Genomic DNA, 17,460 nt, shown 5'->3' on the forward strand with positions numbered 1-17,460 from the left:
GCAATTCCAAATCAAACAGTAGTACAGAATGGTACCTGTACAGACACTGATAGCATCTTCTCACATCAGAATCTCTACGAACTAAGTTCAACTGATGAGCACCCCAATTTCTCCCCACCTCTGGTTACAGGGTGCCAGAGCAAAGATTCTTCTGAGTTGGGAACACAACAAAACATTTTTATCATCACCCCATCAACGCTACATTATACCACATTACAAATGAGCCCCAAAGGCCCAACTGCACCAACTAGTGATCTCATTTCAGCTGATTCAAAAGAATTTTAATATTGTATTTGCACAGCCTTAGGAGCTATAAAACTTGCTCTAACTGTCCATCAATATTAAAAAGAAAAGAGAACCCTAAAGACATTTTCTTCTTAGCAAAGATATTATGGACAAAAAAAATTACATTCATGTAATGTTATGTTTGAGATTTTAAGCACACAGAAGTCAGGCAACCAAATTAAATTTACCATAGCTGTGTGGATTCTTCAAATTGGTCTTTGTTTAGCCTGGTGTTGAGTGAGATACTGTATAGTCTTCACTTGCTGCTATAAATCTACTTGCGGTACGCCTTTGTGTCACTATTTTCAGTGTTTCCTAAGTATAACTTTTTGTGAATATGATGTTAGGAAACAACTTTAAAAAAGGAGGGTGGGATTCTCTACAGTTTAAGAGACTAGAATTGTTCCTTCCCCACATTCATTCTTCCTTGTATCTCTTAAGAGGCTTTGATTTCAGTGTTAAAGTACTTCCACTCTCCCATGAGCGTGAGCAGAAAAGATGGGATTCCTACAGACAGATCAGTAATAGTATCATAGTAACGATCCTGATTCTAAGGGAGATTTTTCAAAGGCACCCAAAGAAGAGTTATTTGGGCATAAGCTTTCGTGGGTAAAAAAAAACCTCACTTCTTCAGATGCATCTGAAGAAGTGAGGTTTTTTACCCACGAAAGCTTATGCCCAAATAAACCTGTTAGTCTTCAAGGTGCCACCGGACTCCTTGTTGTTTTTGTGGATACAGACTAACACGGCTAGCCCCTGATATAAAGAAGAGTTAGGTGCCCAACTCCCATGAAAAGTCAAGTCAATCGGAGCTGGATGAATAACTCCACTTTGTGCCTCTGAAAATATTCCCCCTTTTAACTATCGTCAGATTCTAGAAAGTTAGCTACCCTATAGCCAGGAAGAAATGTCTTCCAGACATTAGAAAATGTATCATATACCATTAACAGACTTCTATAACTGTGCCAGATTCTATCAATGTGAAGAACACCTTGGAGTGGTAACAGGCTTACTATGCATCAGAATTAAGGGTACATCTACTCTGCAATCGGGAAGCATGAATGCAGCACGTGTAGACATATCTGAGCTAGCTTTGATGTAGCTTGATCAAAGCTAGCTCAAGTAACAATAGCAGTGAAGCTGAGGCAGCATGGACAGCAGCAACATGAGTGCCTACCCTGGACAAACGGGGCTAGACTGTGCAGCCACCTCCACTGCCATATCTTTACTGCCATCATTACTTGAATTAGCTTTGACTTATATGTTTACAAATGCTACAGCTGCACCTCCTCATTGCAGTGTAGACACACCCTAAGAGCCATATCCTGTTCCCACTGGAGTCCATAGCATAACTCCTACAGATTTCAGCAGGAGCAGGATGTGGCCTTAGATACTTAAGCATAATTAGAGACATGATGCCCAACTTTAACTTCAAGCATGGATGCTGATAAACTGGAGAGGGTTCAGAGAAGAGCCACAAGTACAAAGGATTAGACAACGTGCCTTATAGTGACAGACTCAATGAGCTCAATCTATTTAGCTCAACAGAGAGACAGTTAAAGGATGACTTGATTACAGGCTATAAGTATTTACATGTGGAACAAATATTTAATAATGGACCCTTCAATCTAGCAGAGAAAGGTATAACATGATCCAGTGGATGGAAGTTGAAGCTAGACAAATTCAGACTGGAAATAAAGCTTAGATTTTTAAAAGTGAGAGGAATTAACCATTGGAACAATTTATCAAGGGTCGTGGTGGATTCTCCATCATTCACAATTTTTATATTAAGATTGGATGTTTTTCTAAAAGCTATGCTCTAGGAATTATTTTGGGAGAAGTTCTATGGCCTATGTTATACATAGGGCTCTACCAAATTCACAGCCATGAAAAACGCATCATGGACAGTGAAATCTGGTCTCCACCCGTGAAATCTGGTCTTTTGTGTGCTTTTACCCTATATTATACAGATTTCACAGGGGAGACCAGCGTTTCTTAAATTGGGGGTCCTGACCCAAAAGGGAGCTGCGGGGGGGGGGGGGGGTTGCAAGGTTATTTTAGGGGCGGTCACAGTATTGCCACTCTTATTTCTACGCTGCCTTCAGAGCTGGGTGGCCGGAGAACGGCGGCTATTGGCCAGGAACCCAGCTCTGAAGGCAGCACCCCACCAGCAGCAGCAAAGAAGTAAGGGTGGCAATACCATCCCATACCATCTTTACTTCTGCGCTGCTGCTGACAGTGGCTCTGCTTCAGATCTGGCTGCTGCTCTCCAGTTGCCCAACTCTGAAGGCAGCCCACTGCCAGCAGCAGCACAGAAGCAAGGGTAGCAGTACCGCAACACACACCCGCTTACAATAACCCTGCAACACCCCCATGACTCCTTTTTGGGTCAGGACTTCTACAATTGAAATTTCAGACTGAAATAGCTGAAATCATGGAATTTACCATTTTAAAAATCCTATGACCATGAAATTAATCAAAATGGAGCATGAATTTGGTAGGGCCCTAGTTATACAGGAGGTCAGAATAGATTATCACAGTATTCCCTTCTGGTCTTGGAATCTATGAAACCAGTGCCATCAATTCCTGATTGTTGTAAGTAATAAGAAAATTGAGTTGAGTTTATCTAATTTAGATTTCTGTAATGAACACATTTCTGTTTTTCAAACCAAACTACATTTAAGCAGGCTTTTAAAGAAGGCTTTGTTTCACTACAGCAACAGACTCATGAAAAATGGAATGAGTGTGTTTAAAAAAATTTCTACTGCATCAGAGGGTGACTTATACAAGACTTTAGCTCTGAGATGTAAGGAAATTATCAATTAAAAGTTAAGAACCATTGGGAATATGAGAAAACAACTAGATGGCACTATTTGAGACATCTAGAGTTAACTAAAATTGTCTAGGATTTTGTCAGCTTTTATAATTATAAAGGCCAAAATGTAATCAGCTGCTGGGAAAAAAAAAGTCACAACCTCTCCCATTCCAACTCAAGTTATGCAAAGCATCTCTCTCTGATGAAAATATTGTACAATTGAGATCTGTTTATATAAAATATGAAATCAAGCAGCTTATGAGGATGGAAACATTTGAATTTCAAAGCTGTGTTTAACCAACAACAAAAGAGCCACATTCTTTCCTTGAAATATTTTCCCAAACAAGATGCAGTGGAAAAACATCTAACCAGTTACTCCTGCATTTCATCCCCAAGGTGACACAGATGAGAAATTTCTATATTGTTTTCTCTCTCCTAACCAGTTTAAACAAACAAACAAAACAAAACAAAACCACCACCTCACAGCAGATTACATACTAGTAGTTACATTTCACATACAAAAACTGTAACTAGTCAAGGGTTTGCTAATGTTTACTCTGTAAGGCTGCACAGTTATTGAAGATTTTTCAGTTAGCATTCCATCAATAATCTACATTTAGGTGCTTCCCATCCCCACTTGTATAACAATTTCATTTAAGAATCTTAGCGTTCGCCATAATACTACAGCTTAATTACCTACAATCCTAAAATAAATGCTTTCCAAAAAAGCAAACAAAAACAAGCACAAACAATCCCTAGAACTTTCTTCTTCACCTCTCCTTCCTTGTTCTGTCTTCTACCATTCCAATCCTCTCCTTCCACGTGATTTGAAGATTCCCCTCCTGTGTTGTGCCATTTTATTGTCTGTGTAATTCAGAAGATGACCCCACAAGGGAGGGACGTGGTCTTATTTTTCTGTCTGCAAGGTGCCATGAATATCTATGGAACTATACAAATAATATTCTTCTTTCCAATTTTAGATTGTATTCTCTAAAAAATAACCCCCCTTTCTCTTAGAAAGAGTATGGACAATAGTGGTGATGGCAACAGAAGCGATGAACATCTGCAGTGTCTTCTGTTGTGCTGTGTAACTGTTCACGTCTTGCTGTCTCTCTCATTGCTCCCCCCAATGGTTTAAACATTTTCCAATCAAAACAAAACCATTAACAAAAATCATACCATTTTTAGCTTTCACATAACTTTACAATAGCCTACAGAACTAGTCTTCCCATGATCTCGTCTACCCACTTGTATCTGAAATTCTCCATAGTAGTATAGAATCCCTTCCAGCCCTACTTTTCTATGATTCAATACACACCCTCAAATCTGCTTCGTTCTTCAGCCAATAGCTCCCTCTAGCTACAAAATAAAAGAAAATTTAATAAGCGCTAAAGCAGTGTTTCCCAAACTTGGGACGCCGCTTGTGTAGGGAAAGCCCCTGGCAGGCCAGGCCGGTTTGTTTACCTGCCACGTCCGCCGGTCCGGCAAATCGCGGCTCCCACTGGCCGCGGTTTGCCGCTCCAGGCCAATGGGAGTTGCTGGAAGTGTTAGCCAGTATGTTCCCCAGCCCGCGCCACTTCCAGCAGCTCCCATTGGCCTGGAGCAGTGAACCGCGGCCAGTGGGAGCCGCGATCAGCCGGACCTGCGGACGTGGCAGGTAAATAAATCGGCCTGGCCTGCCAAGAGCTTTCCCTACACAAGCGGCGTCCCAAGTTTGGGAAACACTGCGCTAAAGAATAGCTGAGACTTTTTGAACAAAACAGCATTTCCCTCAGTAATAGATATTTCTTTATACGGATTGTTTTCCATACATCCTTCATCCTTGTGTCTTCACTTCCCTATACTTTCTTCCCCCTTTTTAAGCAGTAAGGTATTACTTGATTAGAAGAAACCAAGGCTTCCCAAAGGATAACCTAAGGGGGCAAATGAGCCATGAGTGTCCCAAGATGCAGCTATCCATGCAAATTAGGTGCAACCTTCAAGGCTCCTGGCAAATTGCTCTTTGTGTCATAATTTTGCACATCTGTTTTCTAAATATAGGAGGGAAGAGGGGCAAAATGGGAAAATATCCCTTACTGAAGGAAATGCATTAGTATATGACATATATGAATAAAACCATGTGACCCTTAAAACCATGTAGTAATGACTAAGTCAAATTCTGGTTTCTCCACTACACTGTTTTGAGAACACATCAATGATAGCTGAACCACACCAACTTCCACATGAAAGAGTGCTCCACTAGCATCAGAAAGCTGGGAAGAATGGAGATATCCTATCTCCTAGAACTGGAAAAGGGCCCTTGAAAGGTCATCGAGTCCAGCCCCCTGCCTTCACTAGCAGGACCAAGTACTGATTTTGCCCCAGATCCCTAAGTGGCCCCCTCAAGGATTGAACTCACAACCCTGGGTTTAGCAGGCCAATGCTCAAACCACTGTGCAGGTTTCAAAAGATACTGCTGGGTTGGGCACATTTAAAAAAAACCCTCATTTTTGTATGATATTCGTATAAGATAATGAGAAAAATGGTATAGTAGTGCTACTTTGCAAGAAGTGCTGCTGTTTCCTTTACTACGAAACCATGTTTCTGAAATACCACCCTGAAGCACTATAATACATCACTTCAGAAGAGTTATGAGTAACTCTAAACTGCTAATAAAAGAATGTGGTCATAAAATTAGCATTAATAACATGTTAAGCATTTTGAAGCATTAGTTGCACCAGCACTAGTAGTAGTCATTAGTGTACTTCAGGAGGAACATTGCAATGTTTTGTGTATATCTAGCTAGTAGTAAAAGAAAAATATGTGAGGGTTCTTCTTCATTTTCCAAGTCAAAACCAACCAAATCAAATTTACATCTAATAAAGTATTTTATATGATAAATAAAACAGCATCTACACAAAAGACATCTGTGGCCTTCAAAATCCCATTACAAGGGCTTAAGACAATTTGGTTTTCCTCTAGAGTGGAAGAGAACGGTGCCACAGTTGTAATTTTTAGAACAGCAGTGGGTACTACACTTTCATTTACAAACAACCCAATCTTCCTCTGCCATTCCCCATTCAAAGAATACTTTCTTACTTGGATCATTCAGAGTTCAGTATCACAAGCAATCCATCACTGACTGAATGCACAACAGGCTGCAGAACAGAAGATTTAGAACCAGGATCTGAAATGAGTCAGAACCTGCCTTTCCAAAAAGAAAGAAGCAGAGAATTTAAAAACCATGTACATTTTAGGAAGGCTAAAATTTTATTTTAAAAATTATCACTGAGGCTTGGATATTTATACACAACAAAAAGATGTTAATTTAGAATTAAGGTTGCAGCAGTACACTTTCAATCCAATGCAGAATTAGGGCATGCGCTGGCAATATCCACCAAAACAGAACTTTCATTTAATAATAATTAGAACTCTAGACCTTATGGTTGCAGTGTTAACCTCTTGCAACCATGAACCAAATGGAACTGATGTAGTGATGTCTGCCTGAGTGTGCAAGCAGCTCCATTGCCTCTTCTGCTAAATCAGAGTTTTGATAAGGTGTAGGTAAGTGATAATTGAAGCTGTTCAGAATTTTGTGGGCAACAGTGAAACTGACAAGAATCAGGCAAATTTCTATGATGCTGCTGGAGGAGCAATCAGCTGCAGCAGGGGCCAAAAATGGAGAGTCTGACTACTGTAACTATTTGTATTACCATAGCACCTGCAGCCAACATTGTTGATCAGGACACTATTGTGCTAGGTTCTTTACAAATACAGAACAAAGAGATGGTCCTGGTCCCCGGCCCTAGGATTCAAAATTGAGGCCAAGAGGGAGTCAGACTAGTGGGAACACCTTCCCATCATAACAACTAAAAGTCTGGTAAAGGAGAGAGTAGCAGAGGCCCACCTATCCCCCTAATGTTGGGGTTGTAAGGTAGGACGGAAAATGAAATAACTGTCCATCTCTCTTCAAGAATCCAGAGGGATGAGAGTGTGCATGTTCACAAAGAAGATTGGGAGGAGAAGGCTGCAATTTATCAAACTGTTATTTATCAAAGGCTGATACAAAATCTGGAGCCCTGATCAAGGTCCAGGGGCAGCACCACTCTAATAGAAATCCCCACACTTCCCACTCCTCCCTTTTCAACGAATGGGGATTGAGAGGTTTTTGCTTTGCTTGGCATTGCCCTTGAACCCTGGGCCTCCCCCAGCTTTCAAAGTGGTCTTTGGTTAGTAGGTTCAGTCCTCAGACTATTATACATCTGTCAAAGTATTCAAGCCCTACGTTTGAGTGGATAGGCATGAATAAGTAGTCAGGAGAGGTTAAAGAGATAGTTTAGAAAAGGATGAGGTGAAGATAAAGAGATTTTAGGGAGAAGTAGGAAGAGGCAGAAAGTACAAAGAGGAAATAAACATTATGTAGTGAAATAACAGTACAGCCCAGTCCAGTTCCTATGACTTGGGATTTGTATCCCTATCGATTGTCCCATATGTTCCTCTCCAGTAAAAAGTATTTTCTCCTGAGTTTCCATGGAGTCTCTTCAATAGAAATCTACGCCACAATATCTGTCACCCAATCTGTCCCTTTCATATAATTTACGTAGCCAGTGTTTTACAGTTTCTCATTGATTTTTGTCAGGCATCCTCAGGATTCAGAAATACTTGTTATTTCAAGATCCTCTTCCATTGCCAAGCATCCTAGTTCATGGTGGGTTTGCTTTTAAGCTTCACACATTCTTATACAGACGTTTATAGTTTTATTTTTGGCCATGTGCCTACTTCTATTTAATTCCCCATTGTTTTTCTTGCATTTACAGGAGAAATGGTGGGATTATACAGTTTTGGGTAGTCAGGCATTCTGCACTGTACCTTACGCTTCAGAGTCATACGAAACCTATTAATGGGGTTTTCCCATTTTATCCGCTGCCTTCCACAAACTACTCTTCTACCTTTGAAGGCCTGACCTGAGTTTTTTAAACAAGAATTCTCTGGTTAAACTAGATGTAGAGGACTGATAGTGTGGTTGAACTCTGATGGGAAAACTCCCTCCTAGCTAACACTTAGTCAACAACTATGATTTTCATGCAAAATGCTAATATCATTATCCAGTTAGGCTGAGGTGACCAAAGCTAAAATATAATTCAGAAACTTTCACTAAATTCTTTTTTGAACACATTCACAATAAAGATAGAGTTTTGAATTTTCTAAAAAACTTTACCTAAAGTTGTACACATTGTTGGAAGAGAGAAGATAAATTTGCTTTCAAAGACAACGTTTGGCTAATTTTATGTAGCATAGGGTTACAAGCACTTGCTTTTCTTTCACTAATACTTGGTAAAAAAATTTCTGAATTTCAAAACTGATGAAATTTTTAAAAATTCAAAATATATACACCTCTACCCCAATATAAGATGACCCAATATAACACGAATTCGGATATAACGCGGTAAAGCAGTGCTCGGGGGGGGGGCTGCGCACTCCAGCGGTTTAAAGCAAGTTCGATATAACGCGGTTTCACCTATAACACGGTAAGATTTTTTGGCTTCCAAGAACAGCGTTATATCGGGGTAGAGGTGTATATTTTGCAAATCTTCCCTTTCCCCCATTTTTTGCCAAACCACCTTCAGTAACTCATTATAAAAAGCTGATCACCTTCCCTCTTTATGAGTTTATTCGCTATATTGAACTTTATTGGTTTTTGATGAAAGTTCTGCAAACCTTACAGAACTGACTAACCCATCACAATTGTAGTACTATCCTTTCAAGATCCAATCACATTGCATTAGCTTTCGTGTAACTTTTGAAAGACTGCAAACTTTTTTTACAGAAACAATGGGATAAAATTCTGACCTCACTGAAATCAATGGCAAAAATTCTCACAGGTTTCAGTAGGGACAGGATTTTTCCCAACATATTCCAAATGGACCCTCACCTCATCCATAACCCAAAGTCAAAAACTGGCTCAAAAGATTGAGAACAAGATTACTTTGATATAAATTAACATCTACCAAGCACTATACAAATTCATGAAATAACTGAAATCAATTCAGCTGTTGTTTTTACCTGATATATTTTAAGAAACTGTTAATGAAACTGCATATATCATGAATAAGGCTACATTTTAGTCACGGGTATTTTTAGACACAGATATTTTTGGGAACCGCAGCCAATGGGAGCTGTGGGGGCGGTGCCTGCAGGCGGAGGCAACGTGCAGAGCTGCCTGGCCACACCTCCACCTTGGAGCTGAGCGAGGGGGATGTCACTGCTTCCGGGGAGCCCCACAAATAAGCGCCGCCCACAGTCCGCCTCACCCCATCCCATGCCCCAACCCCTGACCCCTCCCACACCCAAACTCTGCTGGGGGGCGGGGAGGGGACGGTGTCCCAAGACTGCCCCAGCACCAGCCGGTGCAACTGGCACAGGGGCTGCCTGCGCTGCCCCTGAGCCAGGCGCACCGGCCATTGCAGAAGTCACGGAATCCGTGACCTCCATGACAAACTTGCAGCCTTAATCATGAGGTGTACATTGAGTAAGAGTTCTGCTGAACTGCTCGGGCCTGTCTCAAGTTTCTGTAATGAATGAGCCACAGGTCTAGGGTCATGCGCATGATGACACAAAGCACAACGTAAGAAAAGGACAAGAATACATAGAAAGGAGCACAGCCCACAAGAAAGGCACCTAATAACTTGTTGCGAGAACTCAAGAGCAGTGAGGTAATACTGGCTCACTGACAACAGGCTGGTTATATCCTTCTAATCTATTCATGACTAAACTTCACTTCCCATTCACTTGTTCTTTCCCACACCCACTTTTTAAACACATGCAGCTAAAGTGCAAAGACACAAGCTATACTGAGTAAAAAACAAACCCAAACGCTACAAAAAAACCAAAAACGCACAATCATAACATTCAGCTTGTTAGTTAACAACATATTTTAGCAACCCTGTGATAACTTATTACTGCTACCAGAAGGCTGTTGCTGTTTTAATTTTTTCTGTCTGTAATTGGTACCATTACTGTAACAGGATATATTTGAGAATCATGTTAGAATAGTGGCAACAGACACAAGGCAAAACTCTTTGTATTACACTGATAGAGAACTTAAATAATACATTGATATGTTCAAAGCTGCCTAGGGGATTTAGTCAAACAATTTCTATAAGTGGGAACTGTGTGGCTAGTTCCTCTGGCTGGCTTTGTGTTTTTATTTGATTGTTTGTTTTAAAGAACCAATGGTCGATCAGGCCAGGTACCTATACATAACTGAGTGTGTTGAGGGTAGAGGAAGGAGGAAAGCAAGGCAACAGCAGCAAGTGTTCCTTTTTGCTAGTGACAAATAGGATTCTTCACACAACAACATGAGTTCTACTGTATCATTTTAAAACAGTGACAGGTGCCAAGGAAAAAAATATTAAGTATTGTTTCAGTATTACACATACTGTTTATAAAACTACATGCACATCAGTCAAAGGACACATCAGTCAAAGCAGAACCCTGTGACTTCTGAGAAGAGGGAATTTTTAGCCTCTCTTCTGAGCCAAGCTTAAAGATGGATTCCTGTGAGTCACAAGCCATTTTATTCATTCTCTCTTATCTCAGTTCTCCTGTTGGCACAATGTGAAGAACGATAATACATTTCTAGTTATGTTTTTGCCATCAGTTTAATACATTACAAGATACTGTCCTGTGGAAAAGTTTCTAATGTTACCATGACTGTTCGAGTAAGAAAGCCTTCACTATGTAAATCAAGGCAGAGCTATTTAAATGACACCATGGATAGACAAACCAAAGTAACACTCATTCTACTTAACATAAGACATTCTGCACTCTTATGTGTAGAAGCCCTCGCAGAAAAGAGAATTCCAATGTGGCATTAAGCTCCTTCCTTACCCGAAGTACCAGTGGGGACCTCATAGAAGGACAGGGGAACCAACTCAGCTTTTCCAGATTATTTAAGCCCAAGCCACAGGGGGGCAGAGAGCAAAAAGTTAATACAGCCCCAAACCATATTTACTTCCATTGCTTTCCCCTTCACGCTGTGGAATCCCTTTTATTACACTATTATAACATCTAGGAGCCCATTGTGCTAGGCACTGTACAAACACAGATCAAAGACAGTCCCTGCCCAAAGAGGTATAAGTGTAAGACAAGAAACAGATCGATATAGACATATGGGAGAGTACAAGGAAATGGTGAGACAATATTGTCAGCATGATAGGCAGTGGTCTCAGCACACCAGCAGCCTAACCGTTGTCGAGCTTTTTGTAGGCATCCCGGCAAAGGAGAGTTTTAAGGAGGGATCTGAAGAACAACAAAGGGGTAGATTCTGGGGCAAGCCACTCAGCCAGGCTTAAGAGAAACAGCACAGTAAATAAAAGCTCTGTGTAGCTTGAAATCTTGTCTCTTTTACCAACAGAGATTGGTCCAATAAAAGATATTATCTCACTCACCTTGTCTCTCTCTAAACCTTTAAGATGGCAAACTTCTGCCTACTGAGAAAAACAGCTAGAAAAACAACCACCAACACCCCCCAACAACAGGATACTGCTTGTCCATGTTCAGAATCTTCATTCCAACATGTAAATATTCCCTAAAAATGCTCTAAAGCCAGAGAGCGGTACATACAAATGTAGCGTTTTAGGGAAGGTTTGATTTAGATAGTACTATCCCAAAGAGCAGCTCCACTCGAAGGACTAAATCAAGGGTTTGAAGAGAATTGTGAGGCATAAAGTAATTCAGATGTGATTCTATGGATTCAACTACTGGTTTTTATAGTTTGCTGCTTTTTCCTAGAGATGGGGTTATGTAAATGAACAATATAGCTGACGATCATTAAGAGGACAGGCTCTGCTCCCCCGTGCATTTCCATCAACAAAGAATGAAAAGTTCACTAGCTAGAGATCATATTGAACTCTGTGGCCTTGGCTACACTGGCGCTGTACAGCGCTGCAACTTGCTGCGCTCAGGGGTGTGAAAACGCCCCCCCCCCCGAGCGCAGCGCTGTAAAGCACCAGTGTGATCAGAGCCTGCAGCGCTGCACGCTCACTCGCAGCGCTGCAAGCTACACCCCTCGGAGAGGTGGAGTACATACAGCGCTGCGAGAGCTCTCTCGCAGCGCTGGCGGAGCGACTACACTCGGCATGTGTTAGAGCACAACATTAACAACCTGTGAATCAGCTATTTACCTTAGTGGTCCTTTTTCTGCACAAATACAGCATTTTACCCACTAATATAAAGTTAGATTTATAGTTACTAGCAAATCTGCAATTTATTTTGGAAAATTATTACTGGTAAGTGTTCGTTTCAACAAAAAGCCTTAATTATAATAGACAACAGAGTCTCGGTCTCTCTTTTCTAGAGGACACATGTACGCTAAAACTCACAAAAATAAGATTTCAGTATCCTGTGTGTCAGGGGACAGGATTCATTTTTTTAAAAAATTCTATACATACATACAAAAAAACCAAGATCAACTGAGCCAAATCCTTGGCACATATATTCTTGATCTTTTCATCTAGCTGTAGTCTCAATCAATCAGCCATTTTGCCAGCCTGTCAAATGACTAATTTGTACAAAATGATGAAATGATTGGTTTATACTCGAGGAAACAGAAAAGTCTTCCTACAGATTTCTGTACAAATGGATAGCCATTAGTCTGAAAAAGAACTCTGATACCCTTGAATCATTAAACAAAAAAAAATTATTTACATTTATATCAAGTCTTTAAAGCTACAGGATTCAAAAATTCTTCCATTGTTGAAATGCAGCTACTTTTGAAATGAAATAGCTCTACATAACCATTTGAGCCAGAAAATATGGAAGAATTCTTGTATCTAGTTAGAACAGAGGAATTTTACATCAAATGTAGATATTCAAATTACAATTTGCCCATTACACTTATTCTTTGTATTTTCATAGCACTTAGGAGCCCCAGTCATGAACCAGGACCCCATTGTACTAGGCACTGTACAAACACAGAACAAATCAAAACACCAGGCACACACGCCCATTAGAAAAGTATTGTGGAATTTTTAATGGAAAAAAGTAATCAGGACTCTGAGTCTGCTCCTGATCTAAAGGTGACATCTCCAGTTGGAGCTTTCCTGCACTAATGATTCAGAGCGAAGAGTTTCACCTACTGAATCAGCAACACTTCTTGCAACAACCCAGGTTTCACTTGGAGGTCTCTCATCCAAATATGAGCCAGGCCCAACCTTGATTAGTTTACAGAGAGATCAGAGCTCGAGGAGGTATAGCTGCAGGCACTTGTTAAAGCAATTCTTTTAAGTAGTATCAGCATTACAGTGCATTAAACTCTCTAAGCACACACTGCAAATGTTTCACATACGTTATCAGTAAAGTTATCTTGATCATGTTAATTCCAGGACGATTTGTGATTCTTTACATGTTGTTAGTATTGCAAATGAACTGAATTCCAAATTGATATTTTCTACCCATCCCCCACATCCAAACCTGGGAATGACAGGTACGTTTTCTGATTATTATCAAAAAGACATTTTAAGAGAAAAGTTAACTATATTTAAAATAGCTAGCTATCAATAAAGATATTATTTTTAAAGGTTCACCCATGACAATTTATTGAGGTTTTCATTCTTAAATTCAGTGTTTGCTTGCTTCATTTAAAAAAAAGAAAATGAGATAGTTAAAAGTCACACCTATACAGAGAGTGGTGGTCCAGGTAAAGTAGAGATTCTGCAAGTTGCTATAAAAAGTCAACCCCCTTCCTCAAGGTTCAAAGTTACCATATTAGGCAAAAATAAGTTGCCTTGGGGGCAAATTTTTGGAATGCTCTAGAAGACATGCACAGAGCTCTGGAAGAAATACAAAGCATAATGCTATTACTTTTTAACGTAAAGATTTGCAAAACCAGATTGAAAATCCCTAATTTTTCTTTCAGGAGTAAGATTTTATTGTCAAGTGAGGATACTAAAGACACTGAAAAAATACATTTAAGTATTAGTCAACAATGCAGTTGCATATGGGTGGGGTGAGTTTCAGAAGACCGACTATGTTCAAGACCTGAACAAGCTGTATCATGTACCATTTTTCTTCATGATCATTGCATCAAAAAAAATAACCTACCACCACCCCACACACACACTATTGGTGGGTGAACTCAGAAGTGTGCTCCTGAAATAGGTAGTTAGAACCTTAAGTTTTCTGTTTCAGTTGCAGGGTAAGAAGAAATATTGAAATGAGCCAGCTTAATCACCCAATTAAGTGGGATACGCTATTAGTACTGTTTTTGGGTATTAGTAGGGTGACTCTAGTTTGACCTTTCTTTGCATGTTGGATGAGTAAAATACTTCCTGCACCCAACATTCCAATGCTTATGGCACACATACTTATCTCCCTACTGAGATTTAAACATAGATTTTCTTCGGTTTAGCATGCCTTTCCCTCAGTGCATTCTGGTAGCTTGGTAGATTGTTAAACTGAAATTTAGTCAATTTAAAAAGAAAATCAGGACTAGTTTTAGAAATTACCCTTGCCTGAGAGTCTCCCTTCTCTTTTTATGGGGTTTTCGGGAAAAAAAATATTTCTATTTTTAATCTTGTTCAGTTATAGTAATCTTAGGTACTACTTTTCAGACAGAGATGCGATTTTTAAGCCAGCTGTGTCCCTTTATGTAGTCGTTGTCCTGTGTATGGTAAGGAAAAACAGGGAAGCAGACATTTAGCCCACAAAATTCTTCCATGAGATATATGGATGCAACTGCCATGGACATCTTGGTCATCCTTTGTTCTCAAACACCCAAGGCTTGGGACATACATGTAAAGACTCCAAACGCTTAAGCAGATTTGTATATTTGCTTATGAGAAATGTCCTATTACATGAGCAACGTTATGGATGTGCATTTTTGCAGAATCATGCCCTTGTCTGCAGCACAATGTGAGAATCTTCAGAATAGGAACCACTTCAGCTTCCACGAGTGAGAATCTAACACAGTAACAACAAGTCCTCTTCTTTAGGATCCTGAAATTTCTGAGTTCTTGGGCCCTAAAACTAAAGGTGCATGGTTGGAGACAAGGTACATAGATGATAGACACTCACTTTTCTGTTTAGATAAGCCCTAATTTGGGAAGCCCAGAATACATAAACTTGTAAACCCATATAGAGAGAGAAAAAAACCTACTTAGTATGACAATAACAATAGAAAAGTTCTTGCTCTGGGATGTTCAAGGATTTGCTGACCTCTCACATTCTTTATGTACTTGTAAAATAGGAACAGGCAAAATGTCCCTGGAGCTGGCAGACCAAGAGTTGTATTTCTCCCATAACAAAGCTTCAGAAAAATATATTGTGACTTTTTTTTTGACTAAGGGTCTGTTTTTGTTTTTTGCTTGCATAACCAGACAACTGACTTCATGGTTTTTAAACCATCAGTTAGATCCTGATGTAGTTGTTTGTTTAAGAAAGTACAAGGGAATTCTTGGGTCAAAACATATACCACAATTGTCAATTTCTTAGAAAACACATAATAATAATGCACCCTTGTCAAGTAAGTAATGTGTGCCTAATAAACTGAAATATACATGATATATAATAGTGAAACACAGCATACACATAAACACTTTTTACCCAATAGCCTTTTCTTTCTCTCATACAACATGTTTAATCACATTCCACGAGAACTTTTGTTTTAAATCAGATTTAAAATACTATGCTAAATAAATATTTTGTAAAATTAACAAAATCCCCATGGAAAACTCAGAATCGGGGCAATGAGTGCTAGCCTTTACTTTGAATTTTCCTGGCTTGTGTCAAAACTTTAATATAGTACAATAATATAAAAGCCTGAAGTAATTTCTACTATGGATGGTGGGGGAAAATGTTCCTTCATTTCACTCATTTTCTCAACATTTCAACGGTCATTCAGAATTATTTGAAAGGTTTTTGATGGGGAGAGAAAGAAAATTAAAAGCAACGAACTGTTTTCTAGAAGTTTAAACCAGCAACATTTTGAAAGTTGTAAAGCTGACATGCTGTAGCCAAAAATAGCTATTAGGTACAGCCTTATAAATGGGTTTAACAAAAAGAATGGTTTCTCCGAACATACATAACTGTGCAATGAAATGTCAAACAAAACCCTGCCAAATATATATAGCAGGACTGATGTATATAATTGAAGAGTATTGTAGTGTTCTGATACAATTACACTATAAAAAATTACATAAGTAGTGAATAAACTAAAACTATAGAAGTACAGCTAAAGCACGTGTGCCCCTAGGTTTACTTTTCCAACAAGCAATAGAACACAACAGCCTAATAGTTAGGGAAGTTTATTGCTTTGTTTATTTACATTCTCACCCGCCCCTCGCCCCCTCCCCCATCCCACACCGTTGTTCTTCTATTACAGGTGCAGGCCAGTGCTAAAGAGGAGAAATGAGACAAGAAACAGCAGTACACTACTGGGGAGAGGGGAACTGTACCGTTTGGACAAGGAACTATTAGAAGGTTAAGGAAATTATGAACCCATGATGTGATCAAGCAGGAACTAGGAGCAACAGGCAAATGTCTTCCACTGAAGCAACAAACTAGAAAACTCCAGCCGAGAAAGATCCCCCTTAAGTTCACGGGCACACTGCAATTCACATTAGGACCAAGAGCAACAAAAAATTACATATTTTTATCATGCACTTTTCTCAAAATTGTTGAGCAACTTTCAAGCTTCTAAGTCTGATCATGATATGAGAAGCTTGTTAAAGAGACTGCGACCGTTTTCAGCAAGGGTCGATACAAGTATAGTGTTCCCATGACTGTCATTCATTATGCCAGCCTATTGTTTGGGTCGTGTAACGACTAGAGAGAGATGGTTAACCTGAGAGGTGGGGGAAAGGAGAGATTACATACAACGAAACGAAAGATAAGAAAAATGGGGGGAACGTGTCAGGTAACAGCCCTCGCTCTCCTGCAAAGGTATCTTACCTTGGTGATGATGAGAGGTTCCCCATGCTCTCTTCCTCCTTTTAAGGTAAAGCCCCAAGGAGCCCCTCCAGTCAGCAACACTTCCACCAATCTGTACCCATCGCCTCCTCTCTGCTCCACCATCATCATCATTATCTGCCCCTGATCCACAAACACTGCATTCAGCCGGGGATCTTTGTCTGGAAATCTCTCCGGTCCGCCTCTGAACTCCACGTTCTCCATGGCGCTGCCGAGCTGCTGCTTCTGCAGCTACTCTAAAGGCAGGTTCCTGCCCAAATGTCTCAGCTTCTTCCTAGCCGGATCCAGCGTGCTGCGGCTGACCTAGGAACCACATACCTAACAAGAGTTTCAAGCGTGGTCCCACGGGGGTGGAAGTGATCCACCCCTGCTCGCCTCCTCCTCCTCTTGATCCCGCTTGAATGTTGCAAGCA

General features: G+C 40.1%; 1 protein-coding gene across 2 annotated transcripts in view; it reads right to left on the reverse strand.

Moving 5' to 3' along the window:
• The window catches only part of SHROOM2 (shroom family member 2), a 182,713-nt gene extending 165,462 nt beyond the window's left edge, over positions 1 to 17,251 (reverse strand). For both annotated transcript variants that reach the window (XM_065422377.1, XM_065422369.1), the window contains exon 1: positions 17,030 to 17,251. In XM_065422377.1, coding sequence (XP_065278449.1) covers positions 17,030 to 17,251 — 222 coding nt within the window. The remainder of the gene's footprint in view (positions 1 to 17,029) is intronic.
• Positions 17,252 to 17,460: the final 209 nt, after the last annotated feature.

The sequence above is a fragment of the Emys orbicularis genome, chromosome 1, assembly GCF_028017835.1.
Source record: "Emys orbicularis isolate rEmyOrb1 chromosome 1, rEmyOrb1.hap1, whole genome shotgun sequence".
Taxonomy (NCBI): Eukaryota; Metazoa; Chordata; order Testudines; family Emydidae; genus Emys; species Emys orbicularis.